Here is a 24755-nt window from a genome sequence, read left to right on the forward strand (position 1 = left end):
AATGATTGTATCATTTTACATTCCCATCAGTAATGGATAAAGGTCAGCTCTTCCCACCAGTGCTTGTTGCTTTCTGTTGTTGTTGTTTTTTTTTCATCTTTTCTAGTTAGGGTGTGATGTATCTCATCGTAGTTTTGATTTGCTCCCTAATGGCTAATGACGATGGGTATCTTTTCATGTGTTTGTTGCTGCTTATTATTAATATTATCTTTGGTGAAATGTCTGTTTATGTCCACACATTTTTTGATTGAATTACTTTTGTGTGTTTTTTTTCATTAAGTTGTAGAACTTACATATTTTTGATAATCTATTCTTATAAGATATATGATTGCAGATAATATTTTCTTAGTCTGTAAGTTGGCTTTTTATTCTTGATAAAGTCTTTTGATGAATGACTTTGGGTAGGAGGCTGGCTAGGTCTGCTGACCCAGGGAGCTGAAGCTCGGTGGTTTTGAATTAAGGCTGATAGTGAAGTGTTATACCATTTGGGCATATATTAGTAGTCCCAAAAGATGCCTGTAACACTGTCTGAATAGGGCAGAGGCCAAGCCAAGCGTTCTGAGAACCAGAGAGAGGCCTGCCTGTGGCACCCGGAAGGGAAGACATTGTCCTGATAGAACACCTATGTCCTGAGCATTTTTCACATGAGTTACAACCTATTAATTTCCTAAATAAACTCTTTGATCTCAAATGTTGGCTGTGAATTCTGTGTGGCCGTTGCAATGAATTGTTTCACCTACCCACAGACGTCATCCCTTGTCAATTTGTCATATTGTGGCAGCCTGCATTTTGCTGTGATGCTGGAATCTATGTAACAGGTATTTCAAAAACAAGCAGGGTCACCCAAAATTAGCAGGTTTCAGTAGAGCTTCCAGACTAAGAACAGATTCCCAAGAAGGAATAGACTGCCCACTTCTGAGGAATTAGCCGCGGAAATCTTTTGCATAATCATGGAATAGTTTCAGATTTGATTACAGAACATGAGCACCTCAGGTCAGAAGGCACTCAGAATATGACTGAGGAAGAGCTGCCTTCTTAAAAGTATAGAGTCAGCCATAATGATGTGGAGTAAAATCTTTGAGACCGTCGTTTGCTGATATGACATGACTCAAAAATGAGAAGAAATAGCTGGAAACACCTATTAATAATTGGATCTTGGAATGTATGAAGTATGTATGAGCCTAGGAAAACTGGAAGTCATCAGAAATGGACATTTCAAGACCTATCTTGAAGTACAATATGTGTAACAGGTTAATGTCTAACCGCATACAAGGAAATCCAGACAATATACAACTATTATTCAAATTTATGAACCAACCACTAAAGCTAGTGATGAAGAAATTGAAAAATTCTACCCATGTCTTCAGACTGATATTGAGCAAACATGAAATCAAGATGCATTCATTCATTGGTGAATGAAATGCAAAAGATGGGAACAAACAGGAGGGAACAGTAGTTGGAAAATATGGTCTTGGTGATAGAAATGAAGCTGGAGATCGCATGATAGAATTTTGCAAGACCAACAACTCATTCATAGCAAATACCTTTTTTCAACAACAAAAACAGTGACCACCACACATACACGTGGACTTCTCCAATTGGAATCCACAGAAATCAAATGGACTACATCTGTGGGAGGAGGTGATGGCGAAAGTAAATATCAGCAGTAAAAACAGGCCAGAAGTTGACTGTGGAAGGGACCATCAATTGCTCATCTGTAAATTCAGGTTGAAGTTGAATAAAATGTAAACAAGTCCTTGAAGTGTTGTTGAAGAAACTCAGTATCAGCAGCTACAACATGGCTGGTGTAGTAGTAACACCACTGATGAAAGGTGAGGCTTTATACTCCTACCAAGAGTTCTGGTCTCGGAGTCTCACAGGAGCAGTTCTGTTGTAACATATAGGGTCGCATCGAATCGATGGCAGTGAGTAGTAGTAAAATGAGGTCAGGGGCCAATTGTCGAACAGGCTGTCAATCGTTCATATGTAAGTTCAGGTTGAAATTGAAGAACATGAAAACAAGTCCACAAGGGCCATAATATAACCTTGAATATATCCCACCCGAATTTCAAGAATAGATTTGAAGAATAAATTTCAAGATTAATTGATTAAACATTAATGACAGAAGACCTGATGAGTTTTGATATGGCATCAAGAACATCATACATGAAGAAAGAAAGCAAAAGGACATTGAAAAGACAGGAAAGAAAGAAAAGATCAAAGTAGATATTAGAAGAGACTTTGAAACTTGCTCTTTATCGTAGAGTAGCTAGTGAAAACAATGAAGAAAAAAAGCTGAACAGAAAATATCAAAGGGCAACTCAAGAAGACAAAGTTATTATAATGAAATGTGCAAGACAAAAAGGAAGACCGTGCTCAGCATATATTATGCAGAAAGAACTGAAGGAAAAAGCCTCAAGTTGAAAAATTAAAAAGTTCTGTGGGCAAAATATTGAACGATGCAGAAACCATCACAAGTAGATGGAAAGAATACAGAGTCACTGTACCAAAAAGAACTAGTCACTCAACTGTTTCAAGAGGTAGCATCTAATCAAGAATCAATGCTAGTAAAGAAGGAAGTCCAAGCTGCACTGAAGACTTTAGCCACAAATAAGGCTCCAGGAATTGATGGAATGAATACCAACGGAATGCTCCAGCAGGCTGTCGAAGCACTGGAGACCCTCATTCTTCTCTGCCAAGGAATTTAGAAGACTGCCTGGCCAACTTATGGAAGAGATCCGTGTTTGTGCCCATGACAAAGAAAGGTGACCCAGTCAAATGCACAACTTATCTTACAGTATGATCGATAAGGCATGCAAGTTACGTTTTGCCGAAGATCATTCAACCACAGTTCAGCAGTATTTTGACAGGAGCCGCCAGCGGTTCAGACTGGACTCGGAAGGGGAGTGGAACAAGGGATATCCTTGATGGTATCAGATAGATTTGGGGGAGAAAGCAGAGAATACCCGAAAGCTAATCACTTGTATTTTGTTGAGTATGCAAAGGCATTCAACTGGGTAGATCATAACAAACTGGATAGCCTTGAGAAGAATAGCAATTCCAAAGCACTTCATTGTGCTCATGGGGAGCCTGTCTATGCATCAAAGGCAGTTAAGCAAACAGAACAAAGGAATACTGCATGGTTTAAAACCAAGAAAGGTGTGGGTCAGGGTTGTCTACCCTCACCATATGCTGAGCACATAGTCAGGAAAGCTGGACTATAGGAAGAAGAACACTGCATCAGATTTGCTTATTAATAACCTGCGATATGCCGATAACACTACCTTGCTTGCTTAAAGCGAGGAGGACTTGAATCACTTGATGAAGATCAAGGATTGCTGGCTTCAGTATTGATTACAACTCAATGAGAAGACCAAAATCCTCACAACTGGGTCAGTAAGTAACATGATAAATGGAGAAAAGTTTGAAGTTGTCAAGGATTTCATCTTGCTTGGATCTACAATTAGTGTTCATGGAAGCAACAGTCAAGAGAGCAAAAGACGTGTTGCATTAGGTCAGTTTGCTTCACAAGAGCTCTTTATAGCAAATAATCAAAGAGCAAGGATATTCCTTTGAGGAATAAGGTGTGCCTTTACCCAAGCTGTGACATTTTCATTTTTCTCTTACATATGTGAAAGTTGGACATTGAGTAAAGAAAATTGGAGAATTCCATGCATTTGAATGATGGTGCTGGTGACAAATATTGAAAGTACCATGGACTGCCAAAAGAACAAACAGATCTGTCTTGGAAGAAGTACAGCCAGAATGCTCCTCAGAGGCAAGGATGGCAAGACTTAATTCAGTTCATGTACTTTGGACATGTTGGAGAAACCGGCCCCTCAAGAAGGACATACTTGGTAAAGTAGTGGGACGGTGAGAAAAAGGAATAATCCCGACAAGGTAGACTGATGCAGTATCTGCAAGAATGGGCTTAAGCATACAACATGTGTGAAGATGGCCCAGGAGCCATGTTTCATTCTGTTTTACAGAGTTGCTATTGGTCGGAGCCCACTCAACAGCACCCAACAGCAGCTGCAGTCACAGAAGTTGAGTGCTATGGGAGGGAGGGATGCTCGGTGTCAGGAAAAAGATTGTGGGTACAGGCATGTCTGACCCCTACCTTAGGACAATCAAACTGGGGTCTGAAGGAGCTCGGATGTGGCCCCCACACTATTACAAGAAGTTGGTTTTGAATGTTTCTTCACTTAGAAATGTTCATGTTTTCCTTGTTGGTGTATAAAAACCTAACTGACTTTTTAAATGTTGCCCTTGTACCCAGCAGTTTTATGGAATTCCGTTGTGAGTTCTGGAAGCTTTCTAGTGGGTTTTGTTGGGATTTCACTATATTTACAACCATGTCATCAAATAGAGATAGTTTTACTCTTCCAATTTTGATACCTTTTATTTTTCTTAACGTTATTGCTCTTGCTAGGATGATCTAGTATACTAGAGCAATATTGTTCTACTAGATATCTGATAGGTATATTTTTATTTTACAGTAATTCCCATATTTTGATTCATGTCCAAACCTTCAAGACTGAATTTTGATAGTCTTATATAATGTTACTATAAGCAGCTGAATCATATTTGAAGAAAATCTCATCTTTCCTACTAGCTGGTAGTTTGTTCATGAAAATGACAAAGGCATGACAGATTCTAAAATATTCTTATATACTTCAATTACTTGAATTAAAAAGGTCAACTGTAGCTATTATTGTTAGGAATAAGCATGGTATATATTTTGATATGTCCTACTTTAAACAAGCAAGTTGTTTTGTGTTTTTTAAACAAGCAAGTTTTCTGCTTCTGCAGTCCCTGGCTCTCTGCTCTAGACACAGGTCAGCTATTTGAGTTCTACATCTGTAAATGAGGACCTCGGTTTTCAGGTTTGTCCTATTTGCCTTCAGCTCAATACTTTGTCCCTGAAATCCAAATGAAAAACAATACATAAATTCTCTGCGACTAAATTAATAGCAATGTGACCCTGCCTTACTCCCTAATGATAGCTTGCCGTTGTGTTGTAATGGTGGTCCGTGAAACTCCACTGTGACTCTTCTGTTGTTATGAGTCCACAGCCAGTGCTGATAGACATTCAGGTCTGACTTTGGGAGTGCTTGAGCCCACCATCACAGTGTTTGTTTCTGTTGAAATTTAAATCCCAATATGCTCCCATGCTTAAAACTGTTTGTCTCCATTTAGTTTGGGTAGAACATGTGTAGTGTTTTAATTTAAAAATTTTTAATTAAAAATATTGGGGCGGCGGGATTATATTCCCTGTTTGTCCCTCCAGTTTTACATACTGTTAGGCCCAGGCTTAATCTTGACTTATTCCTTCCTTTCATTTGCTTTTGAACTTGAGTCCTCTCCAAGGGTTGTAACTTGTGTTTTATGTTTATTTCCCTCTCTCCAATCTTCTCTTCCTCATTCAAACTTGGCGTGAAGTCGGTACCACATCTGTCTGCTCGGTTGGCTAGCACTCCTAATTCACCTCGTATAATAACCAGAGGACCATTGCATAACCTCATCAAATGTCCTTCCAAATGTGGTTAAAACTTTGCTTCAAAGGGGAAATGTATGGTAAATAAAAGGGTTTGAAATATGGTTATAGGCACTAGAAGTTGTTATTTTAAGTCTAGAAACATGGTTTTTAAAGGAATTTCTAGTGACTTGTGAGTGCCAAGGCTGAAACCAACTATCAAGAATATCATGGGTGAGTTTTGTTTGTTTTTTGGCCTTGGGAAAAATTGATGCCCTGGTTAGTAATTGGTTTTCTTATATTGATTGCCACTGTCACTGATTTTTTTTTTTAAAGGAAGGAAATATTCATGATGTCTTGTGGGATCCAGTGAGGAAAAATAATGATGCTTATTGATGAAATAACTGAACATTATTTGTTTTTACATGGAATGTATAAAATAAACAGACATACCTTGTGTGTTCATTCAGATAGCATGAATGGTGCCTTGTATGTGTGTGTGTCTGTGTGTAATATGTATATACACATGAATAATGAGTTTCTTTGCTACTTGTTACTGTTCCTCATCAAACATAATAATGGTGATTTTAGTTCATTATATACCTGCCTTTAATGTTTTTCATATCCGAACCTATTGACATATTTTTCTGCTTAATTTTAGGTGCCAGTTATTAAAGCTTTTGGCATCTTAAAGAAAGCAGCTGCAGACGTAAACCAGGAGTATGGTCTTGACCCCAAGGTTGCCAGTGCAATAATGAAGGCAGCAGATGAGGTAGGAGGAGCCTCAGTATGGTGATGTTGTTGTGGTCGTATTAGACCCTGATTCCCCACTGGACGATGACAAACTGTCCGGTCTAGAAGGACACAGAATTCTTCAGAAAAGAAATGTTAAGTTTGGTGACAACATTGTTGATTGGTAAAGATGTTCATCAATGGTATTGATTGGTAAAGATGTTCATCAATGGTATTTAGAATATTCGGTGGCAAAATTTCCAGGTGATCTATTTAAACCTCGGGACTTAGATATTTATAATGTTTTAAATAGATTTAGAATCGTGTTTCTGGTGTAGTGTCGCTATTGTTGGAACCAACCTGCTGGCACCGCACAGCAACAGGTATAAGTGCTTCTTTTAAAAGCTAGTTGATTGTGTCATAGTAGGCATTGAGCGTGTGATTTCACTAACCACATTATCTTAAGGAAGCAGTCCAATGGCAGGTTAAAAACTATGCCCAATGTTCTGATGATTATTTTTATAAAGTGAAAAAAAAACCAAAATTTGCTAGTGGGACTAATTATTTAAAATAACAGACTTCCAAACTGCATACTAATTTTTTTAATAATTCCAGAAGATAAAATGAAGCGCACACTCTCTTAAAATGCTTATGATCCAAAAACTAACACGAGTCACACACAGAGAATAAAAATGCCAGGAGTCTTCAGAACATGCATATGACATATGTATGTGTGTCAATCAAGAAACTATTGCATGGATTGCAAAAATTGTTTGCCCCGAATAAATTTGTGGTAAGTTTTTATAATGTGTCAGAACTGGTCCTAATTTGAGGCACTAAGAAGGATAAGATATCAGTTTATGAAGAGCCCCATTAGAGTACCATGAACTCGGCTAAAATTGAAGCAAGAACAGACATCAAATTTCTGGTGAAGTTTGTGTGGAAAATAATGAAATCATTAATATTTTACTAAAACTTTTTTGGGATAATACCCAAAAGAAATAAGCAGCTGATACCTCTTAAACAAAAACAAGTGGATAACTCATTTTAAAGAGGGATGAGGCAGTACTGAAGATGAATCTTGTCGTGGCAGATCATCCTTATCAACCATCATGGAAAAAATTAATCTTGTTTGCACTCAAATTAAAGAAGGGCTATAATTAACATCAGAAACAATAACCAACATAGATGCCTCAATTGGTTCAGTTTACAACTAATTTTGACTGTAAATTTAAATTGAGTAAACTTTCTACTTGATGGTGCCCAAACTCTTAGGACCAGAAGACAAGAATAGAATTTCCAGTGGAAATTTTAAAGCAAGTGGAATCAATTACCCAAAGCATTTCATGGAGCATTGTAGTAAGAAATGAAGCATCGCTTTACCAGTATGATCCCGAACACGAAGCACAGTCAAAGCATTGGCTCCCAGGAGATGGAGTGGTGGTCAAAACACAGAGGACCATTCAAAAGCAAAAGTCGTGACAACAGGTTGTTAGGATGCTCAAGACATTTTGCTTGTTTATTTCCTTGAAGAACAAAGAACTATAACATACTTATCATGAGAGTTCTTTGAGGTTAGCCAAGGCTTTAGCAGAAAAATGCCTGAAAAATTCACCACAATGCTCCCGCTCATTCCTTTCATCAAACAAAGACAGTGTTATGAGGGTTTTGATGAGAATTCATTAGGCATCTAAATTACAGCCTTGATTTAGCTCCTTCTGTCTTTTTTTACCCCCTTTTTCCTAATATTAAACGTTTTGAAAAGCACCCCCCTTTTTTAGTTAACACTGTAAAAACCACTGCATTGGTAGGATTCAATTGAGTTCTTTAAAGTTCATTCACTGCCATTAAATCGATTCTAACTCATAGCAGTGCTATGGAGCAGGGTAGAATTGCCCCTGTGAGATTCGGATACTGTAGAAGTAGAAAGCCTCCAACAGCTAACAGTGATTAGCAGCCCAATGCGTAACCACGGCTGCTGCCAGGCTATTGAGGGGTGGACTAAAGGGTGACATCATCATTTATAAAAAGTGTCTGGACCTTGATAGAGCTTAGTAGATAAATACATTTTTTATTTTTAAAGTCCATTTTCTCCAAATTTTTGAAGTCCTTTATATAAGATATGACTAAAATAGGGACAAATCTGAGTCTATATTTGGTAATTTCTACTTGGACACATGTGAGACAAAATAGCTATTAGTGAATTAGCATTTCCAAATCACTAGTTCATTATTAGGCTAACTCCATTATGACATCTGTTAGATGTTGCTATTAAACACCAACAGTAATCTAAATATTTAGCACTTTGCCAACCCTAGCAACTGGCCCTATTTGAATACTTCTAGAGGAGAAATGCCTTTTTAAATAAATTAGTCTCCATTCAAAGTACATAATATTTCACGTTTTAAAATCACAGTGATTTGAACAAATGATGTGACAACCTGGGATTTTCCAAATACCCATACATTTGAGCTATGGGTATTATTAATTAGCAAGCCTAGGAATAAGAATAAATTTTAAAAATTATATACATGAGTACTATAAATGGGGTTTACTTAACCATGGCATTTTGAAATAGTTGAATAAATAAGAAATAAATAAATGAATAGTTGAATGAATAAAAATGAATAAAAAATAAATTATTTTCCTTGTTCCTGCAGGTGGCTGAAGGTAAATTAAATGACCATTTTCCTCTTGTGATATGGCAGACTGGATCAGGAACACAGACAAATATGAATGTAAATGAAGTCATTAGTAATAGAGCAATTGAAATGTTAGGAGGTGAACTTGGGAGCAAGAAACCCGTGCATCCTAATGATCATGTTAATAAAAGCCAGGTCAGTATATTATCTCTGTGTTGTGAGTTGAAAAGCACTGGAAATTTTTCTTGTTAAACCAAACATTAGCTTTTAGACAAGGAAGGTTCATCCTGCGTCTGTTCTTCATCTAAGAAGACTTCTTATACGTTCTTATTTCTTTTAGAATCTTGACTCTGTCTAGAATGTTATAAGAATCACTTATAGGACTTAAATTTATTTTATATGAAGAGGCTTCAAAAGCCTGGTGGGAAATTTTAAAAATAATTGTTTCCATGAGCCTTTTGAAGCTCCCGTGTGTGCGTGTATGTGTGTGTAAAACATTAAAAAATAATTTTAGCTTTATAAAGGTAGTTCAAAGAGTTTCCATATGCCTTTAGCTTCCTTTTAATCTTAAGATATAGCCATGATAGTTTCATTAAGACATTAATACTGGTATAGCACAATTAACTAAAGTCCAGACTTTATTAGAAATTCTCTAGAATCCATTTCAGCCTATCACATTGCATTTAGTTGCCATGCCCCTTTAGTCTCCTCTAATCTCTGACAGTTCCTTTTGTGACTCTGGGGCTTTTGAAGTAGCAGTTCACTTTTTTGTAGTTGTTACTGTTACGTGACAGTCAGTTCTGATTCACAGCAATTTTGTGTTCATCGGAATGTAACACTGCCTCACCCTGTTTTATCCTCACTATTGTTTGAGTTCACTGTGGCATTACATACTCCTGAGGGGCTTCTTCTTTCTTGAGGACTCTCTACAAAATAGGATAAGCTTCTCCAGGAACTGTTCCCTCATTATAGCATGTCCAGAGTATGTGAGGAGAAGTATCACCTTTTTGGGTTCTGTGGAACATTCCGTCAACATTTCCAAAACGTTTCTTTCTACTGGAGCCCTCTTTTTTCCCCTCCCTCCCTCCCACTCATGAATCCTTGATCAATTACATATTATTGTTGTTATTTCTTACCCTGTCAGTTGTCTCCCGTCACCCACATTTCTGTTATTTGTCCCCCTGCGGGGTGGGCTATATATCCAAGCTTGTGATGGGTTCCCCTTTCCTCCCCCTTTCCCGCCCCCACCATCTTCTTACTCCCATGGAATCGCTGCTCCCACTACTGTTATCTGGCCTGAATTCCATGTGTCAAGAGCTCTTACCATTCATTTTTAACTGAGTTTCGTTTCAGCCCTGGGTGACTCAGACCCTATACTATGAGCTACCTGGACTTTAGATTTTGTATTCTCAAGGTGTGCAGCATACCTGCATAGATAGCTACAGTATGCTGTACACCTGAGGCTGAAAACAACCCACTGAGACAGACGTAAACACACTTGTTGCAGATTGCTTTGGACTTAGAACCAATAACCCTCATGCTGCCCTAAGGTGTGGATTTGGAAGTAAATGGACTTAGGTTTACTCCACTTGCTTTTGAGGTTGCCCAGTATAGGCAATTTAAGATTACTAAACACTTGCCACTTTCAGATTTTTTTAGTTTTTTGAGACATGTTTTAGTTCTGCAAACGGTCCTGTTATAGCAAATGAATGTTACTGATATTTTTGCACTGTCTGACCTTCATTGTTTTCTCAAAGAAGATTCAGTCACGTTTTTTAAATATGTAAAAGTGAACATCCCATTTATTTTAGTCTCAAATGCTCTCCCATATGTGAATATTCCCCCTTAATTCAATAGTATTTACCATTGGTTATTTTAATGATACTATTATTTGAATTACCAATGGCCCTATTGAGGTTACTTACATTATTTCTCTGAAAGCTGATGATGTTGCCACTAAAGTAGAACTAAAGCGGGGGTGGGGTGGGCGGGCAGCCATGGTGGAGGCTGAGCTGGAAGCCAACCCCTTCTACGACCCCTACCACAACAAGATTCAGCAGCTGCGCAGGTCTGACCCCACTGCCTTTGAGTCTCACCTGGAGAAGCGCAGTTTCAGACGCAGCCAGGAGGGCACTCCAGGCAAGGTGGCTGTATCACGTGTGTGGAGCAAAAGACCGACACCTTGGGGAAACCGTCTTTGAGCAGGGGATTCACTAAGAACAAGACTCTCAGTTCAATCTTTAACATTGAAATGATGAAAGATAAGACTGCAAAAGAAATAAAACTGATTTGGCAGCAGTATTTTGCAGCAAAAGATAGTCTACGTAGTTAGTCCTGGAGAAAAGTTTGATTTGATCCAACATTTCTATATGCTCTACCAAGCAGGGAAGGTTATGAATTCTTTGTAGGACAATGGACAGGTACTGAACTCCACTTCTCCGCACTGATAAATATTCAGACCCAAGGGGAACCTGCGGCCAGCCAACTGCTTTTGTGCCTCTCCCCTGCACTTAAGGAAGAAAGAGGAATCGTGCTGATGACAGCAGAAATGGACTCCACATTTCTGAATGTTGCCGAATGAAGCACAGTGCATTGCCAGCCAAGTTCAGCTCTTCTACACCACTGACCAGAAAGAAACCTACGGGTTAGTGGAGACCTTGAACCTCAGGCCAAATGAGTTCAAATACATGTCTCATCGCTGAATTGGAGCAAAGTGGACTTGCAGCAAAACTGGAAAATGTGCCCAGAACCAGGATAAGGCGTAGAGCTTCTAAGCGTTGGCCACTCAGGGTCTGCTTAGCCCTGGGTAATCTATAGCCCACCCACTTGAACTACAAAGAACTCAACTTGTAATCCTGAGTGGTCTCTAATGAGCTGTCCTACGTGCTTGCTGAAAGAAATGATTGTGGAGGTGAGCCCTACTTCTTGATATTCAGATCCAAGGTACCCAAACTTTCTGATCATTCTTCCCAGCATACTTGAGACTTCCTTTTAAGGGACTATAGTCAAAGCAAGAGATAGTCAAGGATCTGCAGGATGGTTTACTAGATTTTACCTAGTGCGCCAGTCTGTGTTGTATGTTGTCCCTTTGGACCTCCCAGCACCCACATGACAGCTCCTCTGCTATTTGAACTTGTGGCAGAATAATGATCTGAGAGTCCTGTTCCAGTTAGATGTAAGCTATTATGTCCTCTTCCCTGCCCTCCTTGGCCATCCAAAGACATAACCTGGATATCCTTATTTAGAGTCTCGAATAACTAGATGTTTCCATCAGGATAAAGACTTCATCCAGATATCCCCAGCTTTGCCTTTAGTGTAGCTGGTTTGAGGTGTCAACAGACGTCACGTATAATGAGATACAGGAGGACCGTGCCTGCATGTTATTAAACCTTATGAGGTGGCACTTGCTTCTCTAACTCAGCCTGTTAGAAATTGTGTATCTGAAGGGGATATGTCAATAGTGTAAATAAACCACACCTTTGTAAGGGGAAGATCAATCCCGATTTGCATGCTTTTATTTAAAGCAGTTCCAAGTAGTGCTATTGTTATATAGAATAGTAGGTGGAAGCAAACGTTCCTAGACTGAGCGTGGGGAAAATACAGCAATGAAATCGAAGCCCTATGCTGTCCTAGCTGTCAGTCTGTGGGCTGATTTCATCAAAACCAGTGTTGAGACGCAGAGCAGATTCCTGAAATGCTACGAATGAGAGAGGAGCTCTCCAGAGTTGGGATCCCTGTTTAGTTGGTAATTTCACTGTGGTGACTTGAAGCTCAGCCATAGAAAAAGATGCTGGTCACATCCATCCTTCTGAACCCGACGCCCCAGGGGCACATCAAAGTATTGTCTGCCATTCTTTTTCAGAGGTAGCATGCTCCTCAAGGGCGCCTCCTGCCTAAGTTCTGGTTGGGTGACACCCCATATGGCGCATGGGAATTTAACCAGTGTTTTGCAGTTGATGTGAATGTGGGCTTGTTTCGTTTTTTTCTTAAACCATTTTACTGGGGGCTCATACAACTCTTAGCACAATACATACATCAATTGAATCAGGCATGTTTGGACACATGTTGCCCTCTTCTAGATATTTACTTTCTATCGAGCCCTTGTTATCAGCTCTTTTTCCCCTACTTCCTCCCCCGCCACCCTCATAACTCCCTGATAGGTTGGACATTGTTATTATTTTCATCGCTCACACTCACCACTGTCTCCCTTCCCTCATGTTTTCTGTTGTTCTTCCCCCTGTAGAGGGGGGTGTATGATTATGTCATTGCAATCGGTTCCCTCTTTCTCTCTTCCTATCTCCCTCTTCCCCTTATCCTTCTGGTATCACTATTCCCACTCCTGTTCCTGGATTCTGTGTGCTGTGAGCTCCCATCCTTTTCTAAACCTGTGTACATGTTCCGGTCTAGTCTGAATTGAGAAGCAGCACCAGGGTCTTGGTAGTGGGAGTGAGGAAGCCTCAAAGAACCAGAGGATTATAGTGTGTTTCATCGATGCTTCACTGCACACTGGTGACTCATCCCTTCCCCGTGGTCCCTCTGTGGGGAGATTGTTCCATTGTCTACAGATGGGCTTTGGATCTCCGCTCCAGCCCCCCTGGTTCTCAACAATCTGTTTTTGTTTGTTATGTGTCTGCTAATGCCTTTTACCCGGTCCCTATGACTTCTCATCATGATCGTACTTCTCCATGTGGACTTGTTGCTTCACTGCTCAATGGCGGCTTGTGTAACTTCAAGCCTTTAAGACCCCAGGCGCTATATCTTTTAATAGCCGGGCACCATCCACCTTCTTCACCACATTTGTTTATGCACCTATTTTTTTTTTTTTTCAGCGATTGTGTCGGGAGGGTGAACATCTCAGACTGCCAATTGGTTAGAACAGAGTGTTCTTGTATTGAGGGAGGGTATGAGCAGAGGCCCAAAGTTTATCCTCTACAATACAAAGTCCATCCCCTACCTCGGTGTATTGCACACTCTTTAGAGATTCCGATTCAGTAGGTTAGGGGCGAGGCCTGAGAATCTGCCCTTCAAAGTGTCTGAGGTGATTCTACTGCAAGCTGAAGTCTGAGAAGCAGTGAGAGAAGTTGTGCTCTTTGAAGTGGAGTGAAGGATGACCTGCACAGCTGAGCTGCTAATCTGTGTTGGTCTTTAATGGGAGAAGAGGCAGAAGGCCAGCGAGAAGAGCATGTACATAAATATATGCACATGGGTCAATACCTCTATTTTTGTGCATTAATGTATTTACGTATGTGCACCACTATGTTTACACCTCGATCCATTGCTCTGCTTCCTTGGTCCTTCCTCTGTTTCCTTTGACCTTCCTCCTGCCCCACTGCCACTTCCCCTTATTTCCTTCTCTTGGTTCCTGCTCTTAGCTAGTTTACTGTTGCTCCGACACCTCTCCACACTCTGACACCCGCTGCCCCCCGCCTCAGATTGTGTGCATGTTAAGAAAGGAGCTTTTAGAGTTGGGGCTGATCTCCATGCTCTTTCGGTGGAATTAGATTTGCCGTTATATTCTGAGCAGTATCTGTTTTCTTGTACCTCTGAGTCTGTGTAGAGAAAGACAGAGTTCAGCCTGGAGAAGCTGCTAATGGTTCACAATTCTGTAAAGGTTGAGCTGATTCCTAATGAAAATTCTGGCCCTACCTCTGAACGTGCAGTTCATCTTTTGAGACATTTTGCCAGCCACGCCATCTTCCTTAAGTGCCCACTGACCATCCTAATTCTTTGAGGCCCATGAACCTTTGATAGCAGGTGGGGTTGCCTTTGTGATTATCAGGTTCTGTTTGTTTTTCCCTCCAGATGACCCAGTTCTTAGTCATCAGATATTTTTTATAATGCCCCCACCAAAGGGTGAGTAAATGATGAGAAAAGAAGTGCTTATTCATTTCATTATTTGTCCCAGCTTTGCCCTAAATCCCTACATGCCAAAAAAAGGGTGTATCTATAGATAATTATATTGGACGTGACCAGAGTACCTTCTGGCTGTTGTTTATGTTTGTTTAGAGAGATCTGGCAAAGAACTGAAAACCGTGGCTTCAGTAAATTTGCCCCCTGGTGCCAGCACAGTGTTACGGAAAATAGACAGTCCTTAAAGTTAAGTAAATCTTGGTTCAAATGTCAGCGTGGCTTCATTAGCTCTACAGGTTGAACGAGTTCTGTCAGCTCGCGTTCTGTTTCGTCACGTATGACACGGCGATGATGTCGACCTCATTGCACTTTTCTGAGACTTAAATCAGCTCAGATTAAAGTAATGCTTGATGGCTGTAAACATGCTCTTCTCGCTGGCCTTCTGCCTCTTCTCCCATTAAAGACCAACACAGATTAGCAGCTCAGCTGTGCAGGTCATCCTTCACTCCACTTCAAAGAGCACAACTTCTCTCACTGCTTCTCAGACTTCAGCTTGCAGTAGAATCACCTCAGACACTTTGAAGGGCAGATTCTCAGGCCTCGCCCCTAACCTACTGAATCGGAATCTCTAAAGAGTGTGCTGGGAATCTGCATTTTAACCTGCATTCCAGATGACTCTGGTGCAGGTAATTTAGCCAGCCCTTTGAGAATCCTTGCCTTCTCTGTTTTCACAAAAATGCCCAGTGGCCTGGTCTTTCTTCCCTATAGGCACTATCTAGGATTTCAGTTTCTCTACTCTGTACCTCCCATGTGATTTGCAGAATTCAGCGGCACTGTAATTTATTTATGTCTTCTCTCCCACTAGATTGTGAGCTCCTTGAGAGTCAGGATCTATCTCCACCCCCTAGTGCCACAGGCATGGCCTGGACCTTAGAAAATGCCCAACTGTTGGCTGAGTCAATAAATGGCATGAGTTTGGTTTTTTTTTTAAACATTTTGTTAGGGGCTCATACAACTCTTATCACAATCCATACACACATCAATTGAATAGCATGAGTTTTAGCCACAAAAAAAGTAGAACTAAAGTTATGAATTGGAACCAACTTGACAGCACTCGACAACAACAACAAAGTGGAACAGAATGATATGTGCACACACACACACAACTGTATGTACTTTAGCTATATGAATGGATTTTGAGCTTGCACTTAACTATAAATGCTAACCTAGGAACAATCAGACCTTATGATACTTAACCTCATGACGGGATCACTGACAATATGGGTGCTATAGCAAACTGTGGCGAAGAAACTAGATGGTGCCAGTCTAACAGAAAGAATAGTATATGAGGTCTCACACGCTTGTTTTACAACAAGTAGCCTTCTAAATAAGGAGTAGCCATCTAAGTCTACCTGTATGATACAAGAATTTTAAGTAAAATCCAAGAGAAGGGAATTGTATTGGAGTTTAAGTTCTGAGCACCTCATTTGTGGCCATGGATGACAGTGAAAATCCAAAATCCATTTTCAGACTTCCCACCAGATTAAACCTCCATTAAGTTCCTTCAGCCCATTCACCATGGATGTAAATAGCAATACCCTCAGATAGAATATATCAGAACGTGAAGTATGCCTATGTAGTTAGATTAAATGTTAACATCTTGTCATTTGTTTTCTCTTTTGACCCTGTTTTAATTTTTTTGAGTTTCTATATTTCTTGGATTGAAGTTTTTCTGTTTTATTTTGTTATTGGTTTTTTTTTTGTATAACATGTTCTTTATATGAAATCCAGGATTAGTAAATCTATAGACAGTTACTAAAATAATAGTTTATTAGGGTTATAGCAGGGGACCTTCAGGGGGAAAGGGGGGGTTTTAAACCAGAGTTTAAAAATGAGGAAAATATTCTAAAGTTGATTGTGGTGATGAGTACACAACTTTTTTAATATGTTCCAGCCATTAAATTGTATGGTATGTGAATTACATCAATAAAAAATTTTAAAAGTAAAGAAGATCGAAGACGAAAAACTGAAAAGAGCAAGCCACATCCCCAAGGAGTCTTTCTTCCAGTGACCCAAGCATGTGCTTCATGACGGGGGCCTATGTTGGTGGTGGTGGTGGTGTTAGTACCATTGAATTAGTTTCAACTCTGCAACTCATGCGCAACAGAATGAAGCACTCCAGTCCCGCACCATCCTCAGAATTGTTCTCATGCCTGAGTCCATTGTTGCAGCCACGGGGTCAGTTCATCTTGAAGACCTCCTGCTTTTTTGCTGCCCCTCGACTTCACCAAACATGATGTCCTTCTCCAGAGACGGGTCTCTCCTGACACCATGTCCAAAGTATGTACGTATGCTGTACCCTAACTGCTGGCTGATCACAAAGTGGAATACATCCTGTTAGAGCCCATCATGGAGTCGATTAGGTTAGAACACATCACGTAGAGATTACTATTGAGAACCCTCGCCCAGCCAAGTTGACATAAAACCTGTCACACATGGTAAAGAAGAGGGTCAGCTATAAAGAGGAGAACCCTCAATGAAATGAATTGACACAGTGGTTGCAACCATGGGCCCAAACCTAACAATCGTGAGGATGGTGCAGGAACCAGCAGTACTTTGTTATCTTGTCCATACGGTGCCTATGAGTTGGACTGATTGAAGAGCACGGATATAACAGTGGTGATAATACTCGAGGCAAAAGCACTGACTGAGTTGAATTTACTTGGTTGACTCCCAGTATTATTAGTTACTAACCTTTTGTCAAGTCACATCATCTCTAAGTTGACTTTACTATTTTTAAAGTGATAACCTCACAGCATTCCTAAAATTTAACAAAGGAATAAAAGTTTATGGAAGTATGTATACATGGTATATAAGGTGTTTTATTATTGCTGTGTTCAAATGCAATTTTTAACAATGGTTTTCTATCTTTCACTGTTATTTATTAGTAGTCAGATATAGTAATGTATACATACATTCAGTATAGGTGATGCGTAATAGTAACATAGTTCTAATAGAGTTCATATAAGAAATCTGGTTGATTCTCATTTTGTCCTATCTTGCCATATATAAATATAATTGAGTACTGTGTTAAACAGGGTTCTCTAGAGAGATAAAACCAAGTTGCTGATAATTTAATAAACTTATAAAGAAAATTAGATATATAACACAAGAAATGAACTGTTAAATTATATATACAGATAGAAATATAATACAAGAAATGAACAGTTAAATTATAAAGCAGTACAGATGGCTCAGTGCAACTCACTCCCGTGACAGAGAGTTGTGAGACACTAGCAGTCCTTTCAGACTAGGCTGCTGCCAGGTCTTCCTGTATTTATAGAGAGAGCTAGGCTATCTCAGCACAGCAGCCAATCACAAGGCAGGTCACCAACTGACAAGCCAGGTCACCAACCTCCAGTCCCCAGCTCCAGAGATGTCTTAAAGGGACCTCAACTTACAGTGCACAGTCCACAGGCTAGGCATCCCACAGGTAGTGTAGCCTGTAAATTGAGGCACAGAACAAGCAAGGCAGCCGCACACTGGTCTGATGATCAAAGAGCGAGAAACAAGAAAGGCGAGGCTCACCAAGCCATTTATCTCTCCGCCCTTCAGTTAATCCCACTTGTGTTTACCAGCCAGGCTGGCACAATAAACTCTCTCAAGTACTAACTACATATTAGTAATTTTCTTAATGAGACATTCAAGTTTTTTTATGCCTTTGATTACTCTTACATGTTTCTTCTGAAACTTTTCCAGAGTTCAAACGATACTTTCCCCACTGCAATGCACATCGCTGCTGCAACAGAAGTCCATGAAGTACTGCTACCAGGACTACAGAAGCTACATGATGCTCTCAATGCAAAATCCAAAGAGTTTGCCCAGATCATCAAAATTGGTCGTACTCATACACAGGATGCTGTTCCACTTACTCTGGGACAGGTATAAGTGTGACCAGGATAGTGCATTAAATTTAAGCATTGGCAAAATTGGCCATAAGAGTATCCTCTAAATCACACTGATATTAAAAGGCAAGAAAGAACAATTAAGTTAACTGATATAGATTGTTCTGCATTAACCTGTCATCAGTTTTTGTTGATAGTCACTTAGGACAGTGATTCTCAATATATACCTCATAGTCCACCAGTTGATCCACTGTGTAATATAGGGAGAACAGAGCAGACTGATGATACTGTGTTATAACAAAGGGCCCTGGTTCGGCAACAGTCAGCTTCCCAGCTAGCAGAGAGCTGATCAGTTGGTATAGGACCTGAGGAGGGAGAGGGTCTCCTGTGGAAAGGTAATAAATGGCCCTGGGTATATACTTCCTGTTTTGTGAGATTCCACATCACACCACACAATCCAGCTTCCACACAGAGATCCTAGGGTGCAGATAGGTAGGAATGGGAGTGCAAGCTGCGAAATGGCTTCTAAGCAGAGGGAAGTCAGGAGGTGAGTCTTGTGTCAGTGAGCTGGGCCAGGCAGAGCCGCAGAGACTCACTGCTGTACCAAGCTGCAGGTTCTCTGGTGGGAAAATAATCTTGGAACATCCAGAATTCAGATCTCATGTCTGCTTTCTTAGGGCACAGGTTAGATTCTCTGTGGGACTGGTAGATTTTCCAATAGATGACCTCTTTGGAGGATCAGTGTTTCTTTTTTATTACTTAGGTTTTAATGCAGTTAGAGTAACTCATAAACTATTAGGGAATTATTCATCCTCATTGTAATTTCCTTCTCTCCAGGAATTTAGTGCTTATGTTCAACAAGTAAACTATGCAATGGTAAGAATTAAAGCTGCACTGCCAAGAATCTATGAGCTTGCAGCTGGAGGCACTGCGGTTGGTACTGGTTTGAATACTAGAATTGGCTTTGCCGAGAAAGTTGCTTCAAAGGTGGCTGCACTTACAGGTTAGTGATAACATGAATCCTTACTAGTTTTCTGTACCGTTTATTAGTTTTCTGCCTTGAAGTCTTCAAGTTATAAGTGATACTTTCCTACCAAACACTTGGGTATTAGGTCTTTCTTGGATGTCATGGTATGTAATTCTGTATAATTTTTTCTTTTTCTTTCTGTTGAGCGCCATCTCTGAGACCCTAGAGCCTAGGATTGCCATCTGGCAGTGTTTCTAGCTTTGTTTCCTTTCTGATGGTGTTTAGTCATTTTCCCTGGAAAGCTGTTTTGCATACCAATTTTCAAAGCAGGCAGGTTAATGATTGAAAAATTCTCCTGCTATTAAAAAGGTGCTTGCCCACTACTTGGCGTGTACTAAATAGACATCTAGGAAAATTAGAAATTGTCAGAAATGGAATGGTTAAAGCAGTGGTCCTCAATCTCCCTAATGCCACAACCTTTAATGCAGTTCCTCATGCTGGGTGACCCCACCCAACCATACAATTATTTTCATTGCTGTTTCATAACTAATTTTGTTACTGTTATGAATCGGGCGACCCCTGTGAAAGGATCGTTTGACCCCAAAAGGGGTCACAGCCCACAGGTTGAGAACCGCTGGCATAAAGATTGATTGGATTCTTAGAATTGGAATTGACCATTTTGAATTTAAAAATCCCATGATTTATTCTTCTGGAAATGACATACTGCAGACCAGTGGTGTTGTATTTATTGTCCAAAAGGACATTTCAAAATCAATCTTGAAGTATACAGTGCTGCTATGTGTGATAGGATTATATCTACCCTCTTTCACGGAAATCATATCAATACAACTAGTATTCAAATTTATGCACCAACCACAAAAACTAGTGGTGAAGAAATTGAGCAATTTTAACTTCTGTCTCAAATTGATCAAACATGCAATCAAGATACAGTGATATTATTTTCTACTGAAATGCAAAAGTTGGAAACAAAGGAAGGAATAATAGTTGGAAAACATGGCCTTAGTGATAGAAACAAAACTGGAGATTGCATGATAGAATTTTGAAAGACCAATGATATGTTCATTTTTCAATAACACAAAAGAATATATACATGGATTCTTCCAGATAGAATCTACAGAAATCCAATGGACTATTTCTATGCGAAGAGACGACGGAGAAGCTCAAACCAGGCAAGGGGCTCACTGGAATCAGACCGTCAAATGCTCATATGTAATTTCAGGTTGAAGCTGGAGAAAAGTAAAATAAGTTTACAAGAGCCAATATACAATCTTGAGGCTGCCCCATTTCAATTTCAAGAACAGGTTTTTAAGACATAGAACACTGACAGAAACCCGATAAGCCATGGGAGAACATCAAGAACATCATTACTGAAGAAAGCAAAATACCATTAAAAAGGCAGGAGAGGGGGGGCAAAATAGCTGTCAGACTCTGAAGCTTGCTTTTTATTGTAGAGTAACTAAAGGAAATGGGCGAAATGATGAAGTCCAAGGGCTGAACAGAACATTTCAAAGAGAGCAGCCAGTGGTGGAGGCAGTGGTTGCAGCAGGTCTCGCCCCTTGGCGGAGGCGGGAGCCGCTTTTAGCCCACACCGGGTGCTGAGACAAGGAGGCAGAGGATGGAGTGTTCCACATAGACCGGGCCCTGCCATGGGCTCCCAGGATGAGCCAGAGGCCAGGGAAGCACGCAGCTGGCAGAAGTGGCACCTGAACACCTCCTTGGGAGTAGCTGCAGTGGCCACCACCAGGAGTTTTATTTTGAGGGCAAAGGCCTCTGTTGTATCTTGCAGGAGTCAGTTAAAGGAAAGCATGGGCCATGGGGGAGCTTGACCGGATGAATTTGGCATGGAACATTATGAGAAATTTGAAGTCTCAGAAACTAGTGTGAACAGAGGGTCAGAAAAAAGAGACCAGAATGTTCTGAGCTACTCGGTAAAGGGGGACATGGAAAGGTTTTTCAAGTACGAAAAGTAACAGGAGCAAATACTGGGAAAGTATTTGCAGGTGCTCCAAAAACAGAACAGAATATTCTGGAGGAAGTAAAACACCCCTAATGGTGGGATTAATTTATGTCTTTCAGACCAGTGGAGAACACTGTGCCTCATCCTTGAGTATCTCAGTGGAGGAGAACCAGTTATGCAGTTAGAAAGAGAGGGAATATTAATGGAAGACATAGCTTGCTTTTACTTGTCAGAATTCTCTGTGGCTTTGGGGCATTTACATCAAAAGGGGATCATCTACAGAGACCGGAATCGGGGGTTGATCATGCTTAATTACTAAGGTCATATGAAACTAGCAAACTTTGGACTATGTGAAAATCTGTTCATGAAGAGCAGCTAATGGTTAACAGTCCAGTGCTTAGCCCACTGTGCTATCCAGTCTCCTGGATTATTATACCCTCGATGATGATAATTATTAATGGAGCCAAGTTGACATTTCCTAACAAATCTTAGTGTGCTACAGATTTTATGAGATGTTATTATCAGCACTTTCTAAATTTTCTTATTTCAATATATTTATTGTTTATTTTTCACCCTTAAATTACAAGTATATTAATTCCACCAGATTCTCTCCACTCCTTCATGGCTTCTTAAAACTGTAGACACTAACATAGATAAAACTGAGCATTAAATATCTATTTTTCTGAAGTAAACTTCCATTTTCTATTTCATGTGCTGGAACTTTCGGTTTGTTTACATTGCTGATACTAGAAACGTGCTTTTGTTGTTGTTCACGGATATAGACTGTTTTTGCTTGTTTGTTTTCTTCAGGCTTGCCTTTTGTTACAGCTCCAAATAAATTTGAGGCTCTGGCTGCTCACGATGCCTTGGTTGAGCTCAGTGGAGCCATGAATACTGCAGCATGTAGTCTGATGAAGATAGCGAATGACATTCGTTTTCTGGGTTCTGGTCCTCGCTCGGGTCTGGGAGAACTGATACTGCCTGAAAATGAACCAGGAAGCAGTATCATGCCAGGTACATTATTAGTAAATGTAGCAAGAACTTGACCCCAGGCAATCTCATTCATAGACCATTTCCTGCTGTGTAATGTGATCTCAAAAACGGATGGGTGTACATGAGGCGACTTATTTCAGAATGTCTGTATGGGCTTCATTAATTGGGACTTCTGGGAACATTACCCATTAAGATAGGAATAAAGAATTTGAATTAGCAGCATTTTCTCTAATCCCCAACCTAGAAATTGGGTGATAGGTCTTTTATTATTGAAAAGCTAAGAGAATTCTTGGATTGTCTGTTAAAGTCATTAGCAAGGGCTGAATATAAGCATACCATAGTAAATGTCTTTTATTTCAGTTTTTTGAATTGAATTATAGTCTTGTTAGACAAGGGAAGTGAAATAGATGCGGTGTGTCTACATTTTAGTAAGTCACTTGATAGACTTACACGATAATTACTGAACGTCGTGGAGAAGCCGTGGCAATACTGTGAGATAAACATTGCTGGCCAGCAGAGTGACATTTTAAGGAATGACCCATGAATTGGCTTCAGCCTGGGAGAATGTCTTGATAATAAGCTGATTGGCCCCTGCAACATCTTACTGCTGAGTGAGAGTAAAGGCGTTGAAACTGCTGATTGTAAAAGAGTTGAGATGGCAATATGTTGGATGGCAGAATCAGGATTTACAAAGGCCTCTGATTCATAAAATTGACCCACTGACTTTTAATAGTGGAAAAAGAAGGATCTCACTTTTTTTATTTTAAATCCTCAAGTGTACGTAAAAAGGTATTGCTACTAAAGTTCTAGTGGATGGGTTTATTGTAAACAATACCTGTTTAAACATGTCGGTGTATGGTTATAGACATGTTCTTTCAGTAATACACTTGTCTTTCTCTTATTAGGATGGTTTGTTTGTTTGTTTTCCCCCTAAGGCAGTGGTTCTCAACCTTCCTAATGCTGTGACCCTTTAATACAGTCCCTCATGTTGTGACCCCAAGCATAAAATTATTTTCGTTGCTACTTCATAACTGTAATTTTGCTCCTCTTATAAATTGGGTGACCCCTGTGAAAGGGTCAACCCCCAAAGGGGTCCCAACCCACAGGTTGAGAACCGCTGCCTTAAGGGTCACTTGTTCTATGGCAGAAAACCATTTTGAAATAAGGACTAATAGCAGATTTTTAACAAATTTTTAACAAAAATCGACTCAAGTCGATATCTTCCCAATCACTGAAGCTTTGCAACAGGTTTATTGGAATGCTGCCTCACATAAAGCAAGCTTGTAGCAAGTTTTATATATTAAACATTTCAAGGAAGGTCAGAAAGACCTTAAAATTGAATTCAAGGCAGAGAGGTCAGCTCAGAAGTTTATGGTGAATTTTTTGGTTACCCCAAAGGGGTGGTCTTGGTAGATTTTCTCAAGCAACACAGGCCAATCACAGGGGCTTATTTTGAAGAAGTTTTAAGAAAACCAAAAACTGTCTTGGTGAGAAAAATAACAGGAAAATTGTGCTGAGGGATTTTTTTCCATCTCGACAATGTACCTGCTCATTCTTCCAGGGTAGCAAGGGCTCTCCTGTAAGAATTTCCGTGAAAAGCCTTTAGCCCATCCACCCTAGAGCCCTTCCTTTTGTTTCGCGAACTCAGCACTTAAAGGAACCTTATTTAATGATGCCAACCGTGTCATTGTGATGGGGTGCAAAATGAAGAATGCGGAATTCTTCAGGGAAGAGTTAAAGAGATGGAAACATGGCATTTTAAAGTGTATAGTTCTAGATCAGGGGTGGAGCACCTTTTTTTCTGCCAAGGGCCCTGTGGATAGTTATAACATTATTCATGGGCCATACAATTATCAGCTTAAAAAGAAGTCTGCTATATTTGGCTAAACATTTAACCAACTCACCCCTAATGTGATGGCACGGGACCTCTTTAGAATATTGAAAAGCAAGGGTGTTAATTTGAGGACTAAGGGACACCTGACCCAAGCCACGATGTTGTCAGTGGCCTCATATGCATATGAAAGTTGGATGTTGAACAAGGAACACCGAAAGAGTACTGATGCGTTTGAACTGTGTTGCTGGAGAAGAATATCAAAATACCATGTATTGCTGAAAGGACAAGGAAACCTGTCTTGGAAGAAGGCCAGAGTGCTTCTTAGGGCCACGGGTGGTGAGACTTCATATTAGATACATTAGATATGTTACCAAGCGA

General features: G+C 40.0%; 1 protein-coding gene and 2 pseudogenes across 1 annotated transcript in view; all 3 read left to right on the plus strand.

The window, feature by feature from the left end:
- FH (fumarate hydratase) overlaps nucleotides 1–24755 on the plus strand; it is a 44948-nt gene that overhangs the window by 11715 nt on the left and 8478 nt on the right. Inside the window, exons 3-7 of the mRNA XM_045292781.1 lie at nucleotides 6138–6248; nucleotides 8869–9045; nucleotides 18460–18642; nucleotides 19443–19608; nucleotides 22361–22564. Coding sequence (XP_045148716.1) covers nucleotides 6138–6248; nucleotides 8869–9045; nucleotides 18460–18642; nucleotides 19443–19608; nucleotides 22361–22564 — 841 coding nt within the window. The remainder of the gene's footprint in view (nucleotides 1–6137; nucleotides 6249–8868; nucleotides 9046–18459; nucleotides 18643–19442; nucleotides 19609–22360; nucleotides 22565–24755) is intronic.
- LOC105979449 lies at nucleotides 10848–11615 on the plus strand (annotated as a pseudogene).
- LOC115870307 lies at nucleotides 21399–22204 on the plus strand (annotated as a pseudogene).

Source organism: Echinops telfairi, unplaced genomic scaffold (assembly GCF_000313985.2).
Source record: "Echinops telfairi isolate 266 unplaced genomic scaffold, ASM31398v2 ScPeMD7_655;HRSCAF=1070, whole genome shotgun sequence".
NCBI classification, from domain to species: domain Eukaryota; kingdom Metazoa; phylum Chordata; class Mammalia; order Afrosoricida; family Tenrecidae; genus Echinops; species Echinops telfairi.